At 36.7% G+C, this 18,034-nt stretch overlaps 1 protein-coding gene across 2 annotated transcripts in view; it reads left to right on the top strand.

Moving 5' to 3' along the window:
* GPC5 (glypican 5) overlaps positions 1–18,034 on the top strand; it is a 1,393,669-nt gene that overhangs the window by 491,951 nt on the left and 883,684 nt on the right. For both annotated transcript variants that reach the window (XM_012456307.2, XM_064362249.1), the window contains exon 6: positions 2,085–2,205. In XM_012456307.2, coding sequence (XP_012311730.2) covers positions 2,085–2,205 — 121 coding nt within the window. The remainder of the gene's footprint in view (positions 1–2,084; positions 2,206–18,034) is intronic.

Below are 18,034 nucleotides of genomic sequence, written 5' to 3'. Positions count from 1 at the left end.
TTAGGGATAGCGCAATACTCTGCTCAGATATGGGGAAGGAGAGTTACATTGAAATGAGAATATTTTTGCTGAAAAATATTATTATATTTAATGAGCAAACAAATTAATCAGATGATAGTGTTTCGTTTTAATCTCTTAAATGTCCTTTTAATTTCAATAGCTTTTGGAGCTCAAGTGGTTGTGATAACATGGATGACTTGTATAGTTGTGAAGTCTGAGATTTTATTGCACCTGCCACCTGAGTAGTGTACATTGTAGAAACATGTAGTTTTTTATCCCTCACACCCCCTGCCAACTTTCCCTTTCTGAGTCTCAAGAGTCCATAATATCACTCAATGGAAAGTCTTAAATATTCAGGGTGGAATCTTTAGGATGTGGTCTGCGATCCATTGCTCTCCTCATTTGTACTCTCTGCTTTGTAAATAGAGAACTGTTCTCCCTGTCTGCCTTGTTCATGTAGCTTGGCCATTTTCCTTGCTGGGATGACATCCTTTGCCCTGAAGTTCTCATTAACTATGCAATAGGTGTCCTCTTCTTACCTCAGTACATCTAAGGCTACCTCAAGTCATAACTTCTCCTTTAGTTTTTCCCTAATGTCTGAGTCCAAATTGACTTCTCCATATCCGGAATGTCTACTACTTGTCTTATCTTTCCTCACACTTGGCACGCGCAGCTTCTTCCAGCTACTTTAATATTGTTGTATTTCAACTGTTCAGTTGTGTTTATATTACACTATTCTGCCAGGCAAATAAGGGTATTTGTATTACTGAAATCTACGGTATCTTTTACATGTAGTAAACCTTAATGAATAAATATACAAACGAATGAGTTAATTAATATATTCCTGGGTAAATAATGAGCATTATGAGGACAATAATTGAGTCTTACACCTTCTTATAATCCTAATCACCTAGTACAGGACTTGGAACATAGCATGCACTTAAGACATCTTTGTGACTAATAAATTTCAGTATTTTCATTAATTCTAAGTTGACATTATAGGATTGTAATTTGGGGAAGGTAGTGAAATTTCAAATGGCTCTCACCACCTGTGAAATGACCCTTTTACATACCACATTATTTATCAGGTCTTTGTTTAGGTGAACCTAGGTGAAAGCGGATTGTTTCCTCTACTTAGAAAATATTTTGCAGATTTTAGTAGCTTATAAATTTGGTGATTTTAATTTGCACAGTTACGGTTTATGATATTGACTTGTACAGTTATATATATTTTATATATATGTATGTGCCACATGTGCGATCTGCTTGGAATATTGGGAGAGTAAAGAATAACGTAACAGTGCCACAGAGGATTTAAGAGAATTATATATATAATTTTATATTTCTAAAATAAAGAATATTACACATTAACAACATAGATACAATTGTTTTTCTTCTATTATTTGTTATTGCTGTATACCTCCAAATCCCTAATGGATACCGGAATTCTTAAATCTAAGCCCCTCTATACCTACAAAAAGAAATGGATTCGAGGATATTTAAAAAATCGAAAGGTTTATTAATACTACTTTTATCATGTCCAATTGATAGTGTCATTATTAAAATGTTTAATCACTTATTACTTGAAGGGCCTAATTAGGAAATATATATATATATATAAATAATTATATATCTACATTATATACATATAATTATATATACATACATATATAATATATATGTGGTAGCTTAATATTTAAAAAATAAGATTGATACTGCATAAAAGAAGCTGACCCAGACAATATTGGTGCAGACATATGTATAATTCAGCAAGAACTGTTAACAAAGTGAGATGTATATCAACTCCATGTAGCATATTATTACATATTAAGAAACAAGCAATTTTTGGTTGGGCCCATTGAGAGAATAACATTATTTTTACAATGATCTAATGGCACAATAAACATTTTAGCATTTTACCTGGACAAAGATTACAGCTGTGCCAATTTCTGTTCCAAGAAAAGAATACATCAGTGTATTTTCTAAAGGAGGAAATTCTGAGCTCAAATATGTTCAGATAGCTGTGGCAGGTAATACTCTGATCAGGTACTAAGTCATCTATCTTTCCCATTTCTCTTTGCTAGTTATAGTCTTCGTGTGGTTGGAAATGGAATCAAAGCCCAGTCTGGAAATCCCGAAGTCAAAGTGAAAGGAACTGATCCCGTGATAAATCAGATTATTGATAAACTGAAGCATGTTATTCAGGTAAGTCCTGATCCTGTGTTTATTGGTATACTCAATACTAAATAATAAATGCGTACTTTCCATTATATTTGACAAATTTGTTAATCTTATCAGATAATCCTACCTCAAATTTAATATTGTAATACATTATTTATATCAGGACTTTTGGAAATATTTAATGACATTTGTATGCAGTCAGTATGCAGTGATATTTTAATGTTGGACAATCTGTGTCTGTGCAAAGCAAGCCTCAGACTCAGCATTTCAGTAATGAGAATCTCAGGATATGCTTTGTCTTCAGTGAATAAGTTTGAATATGGGAATCACTGTGAACATTAAGGAAAACACATATAAGATCATAGAAGATGCCAGAGTTATCTTTCAGGTAATTCTCTGAATGTTGCTATGAAGGTTTTTGCAGCATTTCAATACAAGTTAGGTCATAGATCAATGATATGTGTTTCTAATATTTATTTCCCATATCACCTTTTATGTTATAATCTACCTAATGGTTTTTATGAAATACTTCTGTTATATCATCAATCATATTTTTCATCGTGAGTGGGTATTGCTGTTTTTAATACATGGCATATGAAGCATGAACATAATTATCAAAATAATATTTCATTGAAATAGTCTTAATTAGAACCCAACATTATGCTGCATGTGGTAAATATTGCCCTTCATTCTGCATCTATTGATGTTTGGGGTAAGAAAGGCTATGTTTTTTTTAGTTATTAGTCATTTTACAAAAATTTATATTTAAATATACTTTTATTTTTACTAAGCAAAACTTTGTATGGGTAGTTGATGCTTATTTCTAGTATTGTGGGTCAGAAACAATACCTAAATAGTACAGAGTTTTTATTGCATACAAAATATTCCAGAGTCAGTAGTAGGCTTCTCATAATTTTTTGCAAAGGCAAAGCTTAAGTTTACGCAGAGCCAATTTTTATGTTTCCATTTTCATAGGAGTCCCTATATCTCAGGGAAAGAATATGTAAGAAGGACATGGGGGTTGGTGTCTAATACCATAGATTTCTTCCTTCTGTGAGGCAGCAATGCTTATTCTACCATTGATACGTATAGAAAACAGAGCTCTCAGCATGGCTGGCAAAAGCAAAAATAAATTCTAATGGAAAAGTCTAAGAGAAAAGTGATATCATGACTACTGATGAGTTAAACCTCACAGCCTCTGCTGAGCTGGTCTAGATGGTACTTCACAGTATCATCCACTAAAGTATAATATGTACGTCCAGATTATTCGAAAATTCAAGTGCATGATTGATTAGAAAACCAAAAAAGCTTTAATATTAATCAGCTCCTCTCATTGAGGAGTGAGTACAATTTCACTGTGAGGACACAGTGAACTCTTAGTGATTTCTTAAGTGGGGTAAGCTTTCCACAGAGGGTGCAGGAAGTAAAAATAGACCTTAAGTGTGTATTTATTCCTTCTCATTCTTTTATATTTCTATGGTTGTAGTAAGGTATATAAAATATGTAACATATTAGTGTAATAGCACTTACCTATAATTTATAAATGCATAAATATACATATTAACTGGGCATTTGTTCAGATTGTTTTCATGAGATATATACATAATGAAAGCAGAACAGAAATCCTGTTACAGATAATAAGGATGGAGCTCTTCCATAAGAAGTGCATGGTTATAAGAAAACACATTCACAGAGGAACACATAGATACCCAAGATAGAAAGGATTATAAAAACCCTTAGGAGGAGGGTTTACATGTTTATTGCCTATTCAGCAATCCCTGCCCCCCGCCAATCATATCTTGTTTTGTAGGTTTCAAAGCTATAGCCTTTTCAAGGTGGCAAAGGGAAATCATCCTCCCTTTCTTTTTTAGCTTCTGTGTGAACTTGAGTCCCATTCTTTAATCTTTATAGGAGCGTGCAGATCTCCAATTATTCATGCTTAAGTTTCATTCCGGAGTTGCGAGAGAATATCAAATACAATGCTTCCTTTGAGGTCTATCCTTTTAAGGTCTACTAGAATTATATGATTAAAATTCAGATTTTTATAGAGGATAGCAGAAAGTCGTAACTTGCACAGGTGTCACTGAAACATTCACCTTTAATGTCTAAGAATATGCTCTTTCATAAACTGCTCTCCTGGAGATGAAGAGAAATGTTTTACTTTGCTGAAATTTTGACTAATAATGTAAGCGTGCCTTGTCAGGGATGGCCATTGTACTGTCAGTATCAAGGGATGGCTAACAGCACCCACCACAATGGCAGCTCTGAAAGGATTCAGAAAACAGACTTCTGTAAGTGAGAATTTGTTAATTTAGGCGTAGTGCCGTAGAAGATGTTGGCATAGGAACAAGTTTCAGATTCTAATCTGTAAATTTAGATGATCACTTCTTAGTGTTTGTATAAAATTTATTTTTAATTATAATAGATATTAAATTCACTTTCCACCTTTGTACGATAAAAATGCCATCTCTCACCATAGGGACGTACCTATATTAAAGAATATGGAAGTAAGTTAGCCATAATAGCAAAAATTGCCTGCATACACTCACCCAAAAATACCTTTCTCGGCCTGCCATTGATCTAACCTCATTTCTACCCTGAATTGTCTGCAGTTAGAGTCACTAAAGAAGTAAAGATTTTTCCTTGGAAAGTGTCACTTTTTAATGTTTTAATAATTAATTCATTCAAAATACTCAACAAATGCTCATTGAGTTTCTAGTATGGTTCTCGTTCTATACAGGCACTGAGGTTAAAGTTGTGAATAAAGCAGACACAACCCTGCTTTCATGGGCTTTACATTGTAAGAAAAAATAAGTAAGCAAACAAATAAAACCAGGATTGTAGCTGACACGTGTTCTAAACAAAACCAAACAGGATGAGGTAGGGAAAGATATTTAAGAAGAATGTGCTGGTGAAGGCCTCTCAGGGGGAAAGGTTTGGTTTGATACTGAATAAGAAGAATCATGAGAAAACCTGTGAGAACTGTGTCTGGAACAGAAGGAAAAGGAGGTGCAAAGGCCCTGTGGCAGGAGTAAGTTTATTTTATTCGAGGATAGAAGGCTGTGCGGCTAAAATAGAGTGAGTTGAAGGGAGGAGATAAACATACATCATGTTTTGGGGAGTCTAGTAGGCTCTGGTAAAGAGTTTATATTTTCTCCTAAGTAGACTAAAAAGTCATTTAAAAACTGTAAGCAGACGCTAACTGGGTGCAGTGGCTCACGCCTGTAATCTTAGCATTTTGGGAGGCCGAGGCAGGTGGATTACCTGAAGTCAGGAGTTTGAGACCAGCCTGACCAACATGTTGAAATCCCATCTCTACTAAAAAAAAAAAATTAGCTGGGCATGGTGGCAGGTGCCTGTAATCCCAGCTTCTGGGGAGGCTGAGGCAGGAGAATCACTTGAACCCAGGAGTTGGAGCTTGCAATGAGCCAGGATTGCACCACTGCACTCTAGCCTGGGCGATAAAGCAAGACTCTGTCTCAAAAATAAATAAATAAATAGAATAAATAAATAGATAAATAAAAACTGTAAGCAGAAGCTGATAGATTTATGTTTTATGAGGACTTCACTATGGAAAATGGACCCTGCGTGCAAGAATGAAAAAGGAAAGGAATACGGGCCGAAGACCACATAAGAGTGGATAAACTGAGAAGTGCATAGATTTAGACAAATATTGGAAGTGGGGTTATTGGGATTTGTTAATGGATTGGAAATTTGGGAGAGAGAAGAAAGATGATAGCGAGGTTTGGTGGGATGATAGTGTCACTAGGTGAGAAAAGGAATTCTGAGAGCAGAGCAGGCCTGGCGGAGGGTCCCTGGGATTGATTAGAAATCAGTGGTTTTGTTAAATGATGCAGAAATCAGTGGTTTTGTTAAATGTTTATTAGATACCCAAGAGGACTGTGCAGAGCTCAGTGGAGACCACACAACCAGAGGTGTGTGTTTGTGAGCATCAGTGTGTGAATAGTACTTAAGCCACTTAAGCCCTGAGATTGTGTAAGGTTGTTACCTTTCCTTTAGAGTATAAATTCACACCAAAACTATTAGTGAAGAATATAAGACAATGGAATCATACAAAAAATTGTAATGCAAAGACCTATGCATAGATAAAACATTTTATTAAATCTATTTGGCACCTTGTATATACTTAGACAGTTGATCTAGGACAGAGAAGATATTTAGTAACATTAATTTTTTCTTACTGTAAGAATAATGACCCAGGAGGCAGAGGCTGCGGTGAGTCGAGATCAGGTCACTAGACTCCAGCTTCTGGAGACAGAGTGAGACTCTGTCTCAAAAAAAAAAAAAAAAAAAAAAAAAGAAAAGAAAAAAAAGAATAATGAATGCTCAGCAGAGGGAACTGAATTTTGTTATTCTAGAAAATCTGATGGAAAAAGTAAAAAATAAATACCGATACCATTTTAAAACTGAAAAAGACTTACGAGAGAAGGCATCTAGGCTTTTTTCTATACTTAATTATACATATAAAGACATCAATACCTAAAAAAAATAAGATCGTAGGGTACATTTGATTTTGCAATCTGAACTGCTCACCTGACCACACAAAACACATACTTTTTCGTGGCATTAGATATTCTGCTATCTGGTTGTTTATGCTGGCATATTATTCTATCATACGTAAAGATTATAGTTTTACTTCACCCAGTCACCTAAAGTTGAATATTTAGGCTGTGACCAGTTTTTCATGATAATAGAGACTAATAGGAATATCAGTAGACATAAAATGTTTTTGGCATCTTTTTCTTCTTGTAATACATTCTACATATTGTCACCAAGAATATGTTCCTTAATAACTGTATTTTGATACATAGTGCCACATTTTTCTCAAGGAAAACTATAGCTAATAGAAAGTGTCCGCTTTTTCTGCATGTTAAGGGTCTGTTTGGAAGCTTGGCAGTGACCCTGAGATGTATTGGTATGGAACAGCAGTGGGCTTTCCAGAGACCAAGGTAGCAGTCCTGTAGAAATGTTAGCCTGAGCTGTGTGTCACCTGAGAGTATTCCAAGGACAGCCAAAAGAAATATTTTAGTTAGAGCTGGGCACAGTGGCTCAGGCCTGTAATCCCAGCACTTTGGGAGACTGAGGGGGGTGGTTCATGAGGTCAGGGGATCAAGACCAGCCTGACCAACATGGTGAAACCTGTCTCTACTAAAAATAAAAAAAAATTAGCTGGGCATGGTGGCACGTGCCTGTAATCCCAGCTACTCGGGAGGCTGAGGCAGGAGAATCACTTGAACCTGGGAGGCAGAGGTTGTAGTGAGCTGAGAGTGCGCCATTGCTATACTCCAGCCTGGGTGACAGAGCAAGATTCCCTGTAAAAATAAAAGATAAATATTTTAGTTAGAAGACAATTGGTAGGAAAAGTTTCAAGGCTTCCTAGAGAGAGATCATAGCATACACAATCCTAATTTCATTTCATCATTTAGGACAAGCCATATATAGATATATGTCTTGTCCACATCCCCTCCCACACCCCCTCAATAAAAAGCTGGGATCTGATGTAAATAGAAACCCGTAAATTAGAGCGTGGTCCTTAAGGAATATCTCAGAAACTTCAATGTTCCTTCACACCCTCTTCAAATCCTTCTGAATTGAGAATGGGAACCTTGGCAACAAGAGGGGAGCCATGCACCTCCTTTTTCCATCTGATCCTGCCATCTTTTTCCAGGTCAGCCATGGTGCAAATTCTCAGAGTTCCTTTCTGGCAGTTTCCTGCATTCCACAGCCTGTTTCTGAAATGGGTGATATTTGTCCCTTTGAAAATCACCTGTGATACATGTGGTACACCCAATGGCCAGTGAAGATTTTCCTAAACGGAGACATGTCCCTCACTGTTAACATTAACTTTTTTAGATGTTTGAGTCACTCTCAATTGCCCTTTAATATTATAGATTGGAAACAACACTTGGTCTCTCTTAGTATATGTGATTGAGGAAATGTGAGCGCCTTTGTAGTTTAGATTTGCTCACCTAGCAAACTTACTTTGAAACTTCTTGGTCATATTTGTTTATGGCAAAGTTGTCAGCAAAAAAGTCACATTTGCACAACAATTTATCTTTAAACATTAAATGACATCTATCATTTTTCAAAGAAGATAAGGTCAGCCGTTAAAATCTTAACTGCTGAGTACTGTTCGTTGAGAATTATAATGCCCCATTGCTTAGAAATTAATTTACCTACTTTCAATATGAAACATAAAAAGTAATATCACAGCAATTTTCTGAATTTATTTTATTGCAAAACCAATAAATGTTACTGTGTTGTTAAAAGTAGTAGATTTAAGAAACATTTTATTTCCTTAAACCTAACAATTCAAATAATATAAAAGAATATTAAGTTTCTATTAAATATTCATTGTTATAGAGATTAAAATTTCTTTACAAAATGTCTTCATGTAGAATATAATTTGATTTTTAGATGTGAGGAAAGCAGTAATCATAACCATTGCCTAAATCCACAAAATAAGTAGATATTCTATATCCCAATAATCACAATGTAGTAGATTCAGCCAGAGATGAGAGACACTCTTATTTTAGTGGAAAAAGACTGTGCTAAATTACCTCTTTGCCTTTTTTCACTCTGTTCCTAGGACACCAATATAATAAATAGTCACTTTAGAACTGTGATACACTGAGAAAAGGCTCTAATTTAAATTGCAATGGATGGTTACACAGGTAATGTTTACACACACACACACACACACACACACACACACACTGACAGGAGTTTTTAAAGATATTAGTATCTTGGAATTTTTGAATTCTGAAAACTGTCCAAGCTTTTATCATTAAATTATTTGCTACAAAACACATTTTAGAAACACTCTTTCCTATTGTTAATAGCCAATGATAGTCATACAGAATGAGTTAATCATAATTGATTGGTCAATTGCTGATTACACATTCTTTGACCGTAGCATTTCAGCTGATGCTGTGAATTTGTTTCACTTCTATAGATTCTTTGTGTTGGTCAGGGAATTGCCACAGCACTCTGACTCCTTTCACTGCAACTCCGTTACATGACATTGTCACATCCCCAGGCTTATGTTAGTAATATTCCAGAGAGACGAACGGTTCTTGATTTTGAATTAGCAATGTGGTAGTGATCAAAACAGATTTTGTTAGTTATCTTTTGGTTCAGAAGACAGTGTTGGATATGCACTCAATAACTTTCAATGGTCATCTAATTTAGCAATTAGTTTGTCTGAGTAAATTCAATGGAAGGCTGCTTTCTGGAATGGGCAGTGTAATGCACTGACTTCACTATTAGACATTTCATTTTAAAAAATCAATTGTCCGCATAACACAGCCATTTCAATCAGTGTATAGTCAACTGGAAAGGAAAGTTTGAGAACTTTTTTTGAAAGTACTGGGATTGGGGTTGGCCATTGGTAATTTGTTTGATTAAAACGTGTGTAATTGTTTTGTGTTGGATAAAAATTTGTTTGTTTATGTTAATGCTACTGATCTAACATGTTATCATTTCCCATTAAGACTTGAGCTGTTTATCCGCCAGATTTTCTGTTCATAAAATGTTGAAAGAACATTAAATGTAGAACTTTCATATTTTTTTATTTAGGTGACTAGGACAAGTTCCAGTAATTTGTAGGCTAAAATTTTTATATATTTCTGCTTAAAACATTTTGAAATATGGTTTATTTCACAAAGAGGTTCTAAATTATAACCAGCTCCCAATAAATTTGTATTTATTTTTGAAAATTGAAGTCACTGAGATTTAAATTGTCAAGAATTATAAAATCTAAAAGGTAAATGTTCAGCATTTTAATTTAGACAACTGGGATAAATGAGAAAAATAATACTTTTGACAATTACTAGACATAAGTGTTCATCCAGTAATTTCAAAGAATTTAAACAAACAAAATGACTTTCCTTCAGTCTCAATAAAACATACTTGCTATAATATAGCAATGTGCTAAACAACATGACTTCTGAGTTAGCACAAGGCATATGGCTAAATTCCAGCTTTTATAGGCACTAACTGTATATCCATAGTTACTTTACTTAACATCTTAAGCCTCAATATAATTTTAATGTAATAAAAATGGCAGGTAATGAGTGCTGTAGAGATGCAGAGAAAGTGGACCCCTCAAACATTACTAGTGGGAATGTAAAATTGTACAACCACGATGGAAAAAAAAAAACCCGACAGTTTCTCAAAATGGTAAGCAGTTATGACCCAGCAATTCCATATCTAGGTGTATACACAAGAGAAAGAAAATATGTGTCTACACAAAAACTTGTACACGATTGTTCATAGCAGTGTTGTTTATAATATCCAGAAAAGAAACAACTCAAATGTTCCTAGTTGATGACTGTGTAAATAAAATGAGATATACCCATACAATGCAATCTTATTCACCAATAAAGAAGATCTAAACAATGGTATATGCTACAATGTGGACAAACCTTAAACATGTTATACTAACTGAAGGAAGCCATTCCCAAAAGATAACATATTATATAACTGCATTTATTGACATACTACAGTATTGATAAATATATTGTATTAGGTTTGTTCTCAGGCTGCTGTGAAGAAATACTTGAGACTGGGTAATTTATAAAGAAAAGAGGTTTAATTGACTCACAATCTGCATTGCTGGGGAGGCCTCAGGAAACTTAAATTCACAACAGAAGTCACCTCTTCACAGAGCTGCAGGAGAGGGAATGAGTACAAGCAGAGAAAATGCCAGACACATAACCATCAAGCCTGTGAGACTCGCTATCATGAAAACAACATCAGGAAAACACCTCCATGATTCAATTACTTCTACCTGGTCCCACCTTTGACATGTGGGGATTATGGGATTATAATTCAAGATGAGATTTTGGGTGGAGACACAGCCAAACTATTTCATTCTGTCCCTGACCCCTTCCAAATCTTAAGTCCTCACATTTCAAAACACGGTTATGCCTTTCCAACAGTCCCCAAAAGTTTTAACTAATTCCAGCCTTAACCCAAAAGTCCAAATCCAAAGTCTCATTTGAGACAAGGTAAGTCCCTTCCACCTATAAGCCTGCAAAGCAGAAAGCAAGTAATTACTGGATACAATGGGGGTAAAGGCATTGGGTAAATATAACCATTCCAAATGGGATAAATTTGCCAAAACTAAGGGGCTACAGGCCTCATGCACGTCTGAAATTCAGTAGGGCAGTTAAAACTTAAAAGTTCCCAATGATCTCCTTTGCCTCTGTGTCTCACATCCAGGTCACACTGATTCAAGAGGTAGGCTCCCATGGCCTTGGACAAGTCCTCCCCTGTGGTTTTGCAAGGTGCACACCCTCACCGCCTCCCCAGCTGCTTTCACGGACTGGCGTTGAGTGCCTGCAGCTTTTTCAGGCATAGGGTCCAAACTGTTGGTGATCTCCCATTCTGGGATCCGGAGGACAGTAGCCCTCTTCACAGCTCCACTAGGCAGTGCTCCAGTGGGGACTTTTTGTGGGGGCTCCAACCTCATATTTCCTTTCTGCACTCTTTTGCTCTGCTTCCTCTTGAATGCTTTGTCACTTAGGAATTTCTTCTGCCAGATACCCTAAATCATCTCTCTCAAGTTCAAAGTTCCACAGATCTCTAGGGCAGGGGCAAAATACCACCAGTTTCTTTGCTAAAGCATAGAAAGAATTACCTTTATTCCAGTTCCCAACAAGTTTCTCTCTATCTGAGACCCCCTCAGGTTGGACTTAATTGTCCATATCACTATCACTATTTTGGTTAAAACCATTTAACAAGTTTGTAGGAAGTTCCAAACTTTCTCACATCATTCTGTTTTCTTCTGAGCCCTCCAAACTGTTCCAACCTCTGCCTGTTACCCAGTTGCAAAGTCACTTCCACATTTTCAGGTGTATTTTTACAGCAGCACCTCACTATCTTGGTACCAATTTATTGTATTAGTCTGTTTTCATGCTGCTATGAAGAAATTCCCAGCCAGGTGCGGTGGCTCACACCTGAAATCCCAGCACTTCAGGAGGCCGAGGCGAGCTGATCACAAGGTCAAGAGATGGAGGCCATCCTGGCCAACATGGTGAAACCTTGTCCTTACTGAAAATACAAAAATTAGCTGGGTATGGTTGTGCACACCTGTAGTTCCAGCTACTCAGGAGGCTGAGGCAGGACAATCGCTTGAACCTGGGAGGTGGAGGTTGCAGTGAGCGGAGATCACACCACTACACTCCAGCCTGGCAACAGAGCAAGACTCCATCTCAAAAAAAAAAAACAAGAAATTCCTGAAACTGGGTAATTTATAAAGAAATGAGGTTTAATTGACCCTCAGTTTTGCATTGCTGGGGAAGCCTCAGGAAACTTAACAATTATGACAGAAGACACCTCTTCACAGGGTGGCAGGAGAGAGAATGAGTGCAAGCAGGGGAAATGTCAGATTCTTATTAAACAATTAGATCCATGAAACTTACTATCACAAGAACAGCATAAGGGAAACCACCCCCATGATTCACTTACTTCCTCCTGGTCCTGCCCTTGACATGTGAGGATTATACGGATTATAATTCAAGATGAGATTTTGAGTGGGGACACAGCCAAGCCATATCCTGTATTTTACTATTTTATTAGAATATCAGTTTTCATTTGTATATAGAACATCTTACACTGACATAAATCATTATTCAGTAAACTAATAATGGTTTATGTCAGTAGAACGTAATTCTGATTCTGAGGGTTTTGCAAATATTGTGCTAGATAATTTTTTTTTTTTTTTGGTATCTAAATATCTGCAAATTTTATCAGTTTTACTCTTTTTAATTCCTTACCCACTGTTAATTTCCCAGCACACTGCTTTCTGATTGCTGCCTCTGTCATTCCCCTGAAATGCTTTTGCTAAACTCAGTGAATTTCTTTTTTTTCTGTTCAGAAGCCAATAGTCTTTTTTCAGTTCTTATCTCACTGGCTCATTTAACAGCACTCATCCATGCTGCTTACCTCTTTCTCTTTGATTTCACTCTCTTGATTTCCTACCAATATCTTTGATTTCTTTTATTCCAGGATCTTCATATATCTCTTCATTTCTTTTAAAGTCTATGTTTTTCTGGGTTCCCACCCAGTCTCATTTATCTTTTCATCTTCTCTCCTTCTCTGCATTTCTCTCTCTCCTGCCTTTACGATAGCTGCCTAATTATCTTCTTCCAAGATGTTTCTCCTTAGCCTCTGATACTTCCGTCTCCCATTGTATTGGATAAGCAACCTGAAATGTCAAAATCAACATGGCTGGAACAGAATTCCACCCTAATTGGTTCTCCCTTTCCCCTAACTTGCTCCTCCTTCTGTTCTTTCCGGTTGCCTAAGCCTATTTCTTGGGTGTCATCTTTAATTCTTCTTTTTTACTTACTACTAATCCATTACTACAGTCTAGTTTTGTCTCCTATCTGTTTATCCTGTCCACTTCTCTTTATGGCCACTTTGCTATTTGAGAGTGCTACCAATTCCTATCTAGATTAGAATAATAGTTTCCAAACCAATTTTACAATCACTTGTCCAGAAAATGCCTCAAGAAAGTTTTCTCTGGGTGCCTTCTCCAATTCCTCCGTTGTTGTGGAGCCCCACACTGCTGTCAAATACTGTTGCACAAGTAAAGTCACTAGTTATCATTTGTGGCAGAATCCAATAGAAAATTAGCAGACTGCTGATGGACTGATCATGTCAATACCCATTTGAAACCATTTAGTTAATCACTATGCTGTTACGATGAAATATAGTCTTTTGGGCTTTTGGTTAAATGTGAAAATTTGGCCACATGTTCCAATTCAGTTATATGCATAGAAGTTTACTTATAAGAAGAGAGACGATTCATCTGACAACATCTAGGATACATGGACATACATGAAAGACGGACGTATATTGCTTAACTTCTCAGCCAGGTAATTGCACCCCAGATACACTGAACCTCAGATTACTGTCCTCCACTTTCTCCCTTGCAGTCTGGATGTGTATTTTCTGGGGGAAAAAATGTACCAGGAAGGCTCCCGGTTCAAAATTACAGCCAGAGTAGAGGGCAGAATGAATCATAGAGAAGGAAATAGAGAAACTGACAGTTAACATACCGGCCTGCCTATTTTCGGAATGCTGGCAGGCCAGTACACACAGTCCATGCAGAAAATTAAATGAGTCTTCTTTGAAGCAACTGATCAGTTCTAGACACAGTAATTCCATGTACTGATTGGATCTCTACCCAGTGGGAAGATAACTCCCCATCTATGGTGAAATCCTTTGCTACACCCTATCTATACATTCAACAATTTCCAGATAGCCTCTAATGCCCAGTATCAATGGATAATCAATGATCACTGTACATTAAAGGACAATATGAAAAATGTAAATGCAAAGAGAAGAAAGAAAGAAATGAGCAAGTACAGAAAACAGACAGTACAGGAGAAAATACCCAAAACCTGTATGAATATCCTCCAAAAAATGAGAGAATAGATTGCATTCTTAAGATAATAATAAATTGCTTCAAAGAATCAGTAAGAAAATAAAGAGCTTTAGAAAATTAAAAATATATTAAAATTAAAAATTCAATAGAAGTATTTGAAGGTAACGTCAAATAAATATTATAAAAATTGTGTCACACACAAAAAAGAGAAGACAGCAAGAAGTAAAATGGTGGGACATTTCAATTTCACTTTAGGGGATCCAAATAAGAACGTTGGGGAACAGAACTAAATTAATAAAGAGAATGAATTTATTAAGTAAATAATGTATCAATCATTTTCAGAAATGAAGAGTCATGACTCCATACTGAGCCCACCAAGCGGCCATCACCATGAGTGAAAACACATGTGCATAGACACACACACACACACGCACACACACATAAACATACACACACAAGATAATCATTGTGAAACTCCTGAATATTGGTGATGAACAAAATATATTAAAATCTTCCAAAGAAATAAACCAAAAACTCAAAATAGTTTACATAAAAATAAGAGACATCAAATTTGTAGCTGTATATCAGCAGGAATTCTAGAAGACGATACATAAGCAATGCCTTCAAATTATGAGACAACAGATTTCTGATCTAAAAGCGTATACTCAGCTAAATTATCAGCAACCAAATGTTATGGTATATTAAATGGATTTCAGGGGAGGATATGTACCTTTATCCTTCTTTTTAATATCTCTCTCTCTCTCTCTCTTTTTGAGAGAGTTTCACTCTGTTGCCCAGGCTGGAGTCCAGTGATGGGATCCTGGCTTTCTGCAACTCTGCCTCCTGGGTTTAAGCCATTTTCCTGCCTCAGCCTCCCAAATAGCTGGGACTACAGGTGTGTGCCACCATGCCCAGCTAATTTTTGTGTTTTGTTTTAGTGGAGACAGGGTTTGACCATGTTGGCCAGGATGGTCTAGATCTCTTGACCTCATGATTCACCTGCCTTGGCCTCCCAAAGTGCTGGGATTACAGGCATGAGCCACCATTCCCAGCCTATCCTTCTTTTCCAATCTCTCTCTCTCTCTTTTTCTTGAGATAGTTTCACTCTGTAGCCCAGGCTGGAGTCCAGTGGTGGGATCCTGGCTCTCTGAAACTCTACCCCTCGGTTCAAGCAATTCTCATGCCTCAGCCTCCCCAATAGCTGGGATTACAGCCATGCACCACCGTGCCCGACTAATTTTTGTATTTTTAGTAGAGATGGGTTTCACTGTGTTGGCCAGGCTGGTCTTAAATTCCTGACCTCAGGTAATCCCTCTGCCCTGGCCTTCCAGATTGTTGGGATTATAGGCATGAGCCATCGCTCCTGGCCCAACTTTATCGTCTGTAAACCTTTTATATAGAGCTGCTGACAAAAAGAGTAACCAAGAAATAAGATGATATGGAGTTCAGGAAACATAACATTGAATACATACGAATGGGAAAAAGGATGACTGTGAGAGGAAATTTTCTAAGCCAAAAAAAGTTAATAACTTAAAGTGATGGGTTTGAACATATGGAAAAGATATTGCTAAGCATTTGACAGATCTCCTGGAGTACTTGAGAGAAAAATGAAATAAATACATAGAAAGATGTGACAGATACAGGAAAAACTATGCAAATGGATAGATACTATGACAATTATAAGTTACAGGATATCAAAAAGATTTACATAGGAAAATCAGCGCACTATTATCCTAAAAATGAATACTGTTTCTGTAGGATCAACTATTACTTTAATAAAAATTTTGCTAAAACTATGCTAGATGGGGTGGCTCATGTCTATAATTCCAGCATATTGGAGGCCTGAGGTGGGAGGGTCACTTAAGGCCAGAGTTTGAGACCAGCTTGTGCAACATAGCAAGACCCTGTCTCTCCAAAAAAAAAGAAAAAAGAAAAAAGAACAATAAAACAAAAGAATACCGGGCATGGTGATGCATGCCTGTAGTCCTATCCTAGCTACTCAGGAGGCTGAGGTGGGAGAATCATTTGAACCTAGGAGTTCAAGGCTGCAGTGAGCCGTAATCACACCACTGCCCTCCAGCCTGGGGGACAGAGTAAGGACTCTGTCTCAAAGCCAAACAAAAACAAAAATAAAACTTTGCAAAAACTTTAACATGGGTGGGGAAAAGGAAAGTAGGGACCTGGTGGTAAAACAGAAAATAAACATTAAGAAGAGTTGATCAATTAAAAACAGAAAAACTGCCAATTAACAGGAGAATAACTTGAACCCGGGAGACGGAGGTTGCAGTGAGCCAAGATCGCGCCATTGCACTCCAGCCTGGCGACAAATGAAGAAACAAACAAATAAACAAACAAAAACCTGCCAATTAAGTGTAAATGATTTAGACATGTAAAGTTAATTCCAGAGCAATTAATCAGGTTGATTATGACCGTCTGCAGGAGCAGGAAACATGGTGTATGAAGACCTTGTGTATAGGAATGTTATCTTTAAAAATGTAAGTATTTTGGTACTACTAGATTATTAACTAGGTATATTTATTACTCTGATAAATATAAACATTTATTTAAAAACTAAAGGCAAACTTTACATCATGGTTTCCGTGGACCTGCATAACCTGGTCTATCTTTACAGCCTCATCTGCTAATTGTCCCCCTTGTCTGCACAAACCTGGTATATACTCTCGCTGCCACACACACTCCTCACTCAGTTATTGCAATATTCCAGACTCTTTCTTAATTTCTGGGTCTTCCATTTTGTCTTTTAAAAGAAAGTTATTATTTTGACTTGAAAAACACCAATTGTATCTTTTTCTCTGTAACTCTTAGTCATTTGCTACGTCTCAGTTTCTCTCAACAGAGAACACGTGTACTCTTATGTTCCTTGGCACTCTGTAACTAACTTATAAAGAGCACTTCTCTAGAGATTAAAAAAGTCAAAATATTCAAAAATTGGATTATTGAGTGAGATCTCCAGTCCACTCTCTCTGTTTGCACCAATTTTCTGTACCCAAGTATCTAGGTTCTTCTGTTCTTAATTATTTCTGACCCTAAACTGTCTTTTCTATCTGAATGTTGAGCCATTTCTCACAAACTTGTGTAACTTTTCAGTCTGATTTTGGCAGATCTTTTACTCAAACTAAATGCTCTAGAGAAACTTCTCTAGCTTTTTCTGGATGTTAACTGAAATTCGTAGTTCGACCACCCTCCACTGAAATCTGGGTTCCTAAGGTCGTAGTAGTTCATAAGGCTTCCCAATAAACCAGGTTTTCTCTTCTTGTCATCCATGACTTTTAAAACCAGGTGAACTCCTCTCTGGGAACCTGTCACAACTTATCTCCAGATACCTTAAGGTTGGCTCTGCACAATAAATAGATAAATATAAAAATCTCTATCTCTCTAATGATCTTTTAGAGCATTTCTTTGCCATACATAGCT

The sequence above is a fragment of the Aotus nancymaae genome, unplaced genomic scaffold, assembly GCF_030222135.1.
Source record: "Aotus nancymaae isolate 86718 unplaced genomic scaffold, 86718_ANA_hifiasm-v0.15.2.pri h1tg000048l, whole genome shotgun sequence".
Classification (NCBI taxonomy): Eukaryota; Metazoa; Chordata; class Mammalia; order Primates; family Aotidae; genus Aotus; species Aotus nancymaae.
The sequence above is the reverse complement of the archived record's forward strand: the minus strand, read 5'-3'. Positions and strand labels throughout refer to the sequence as shown.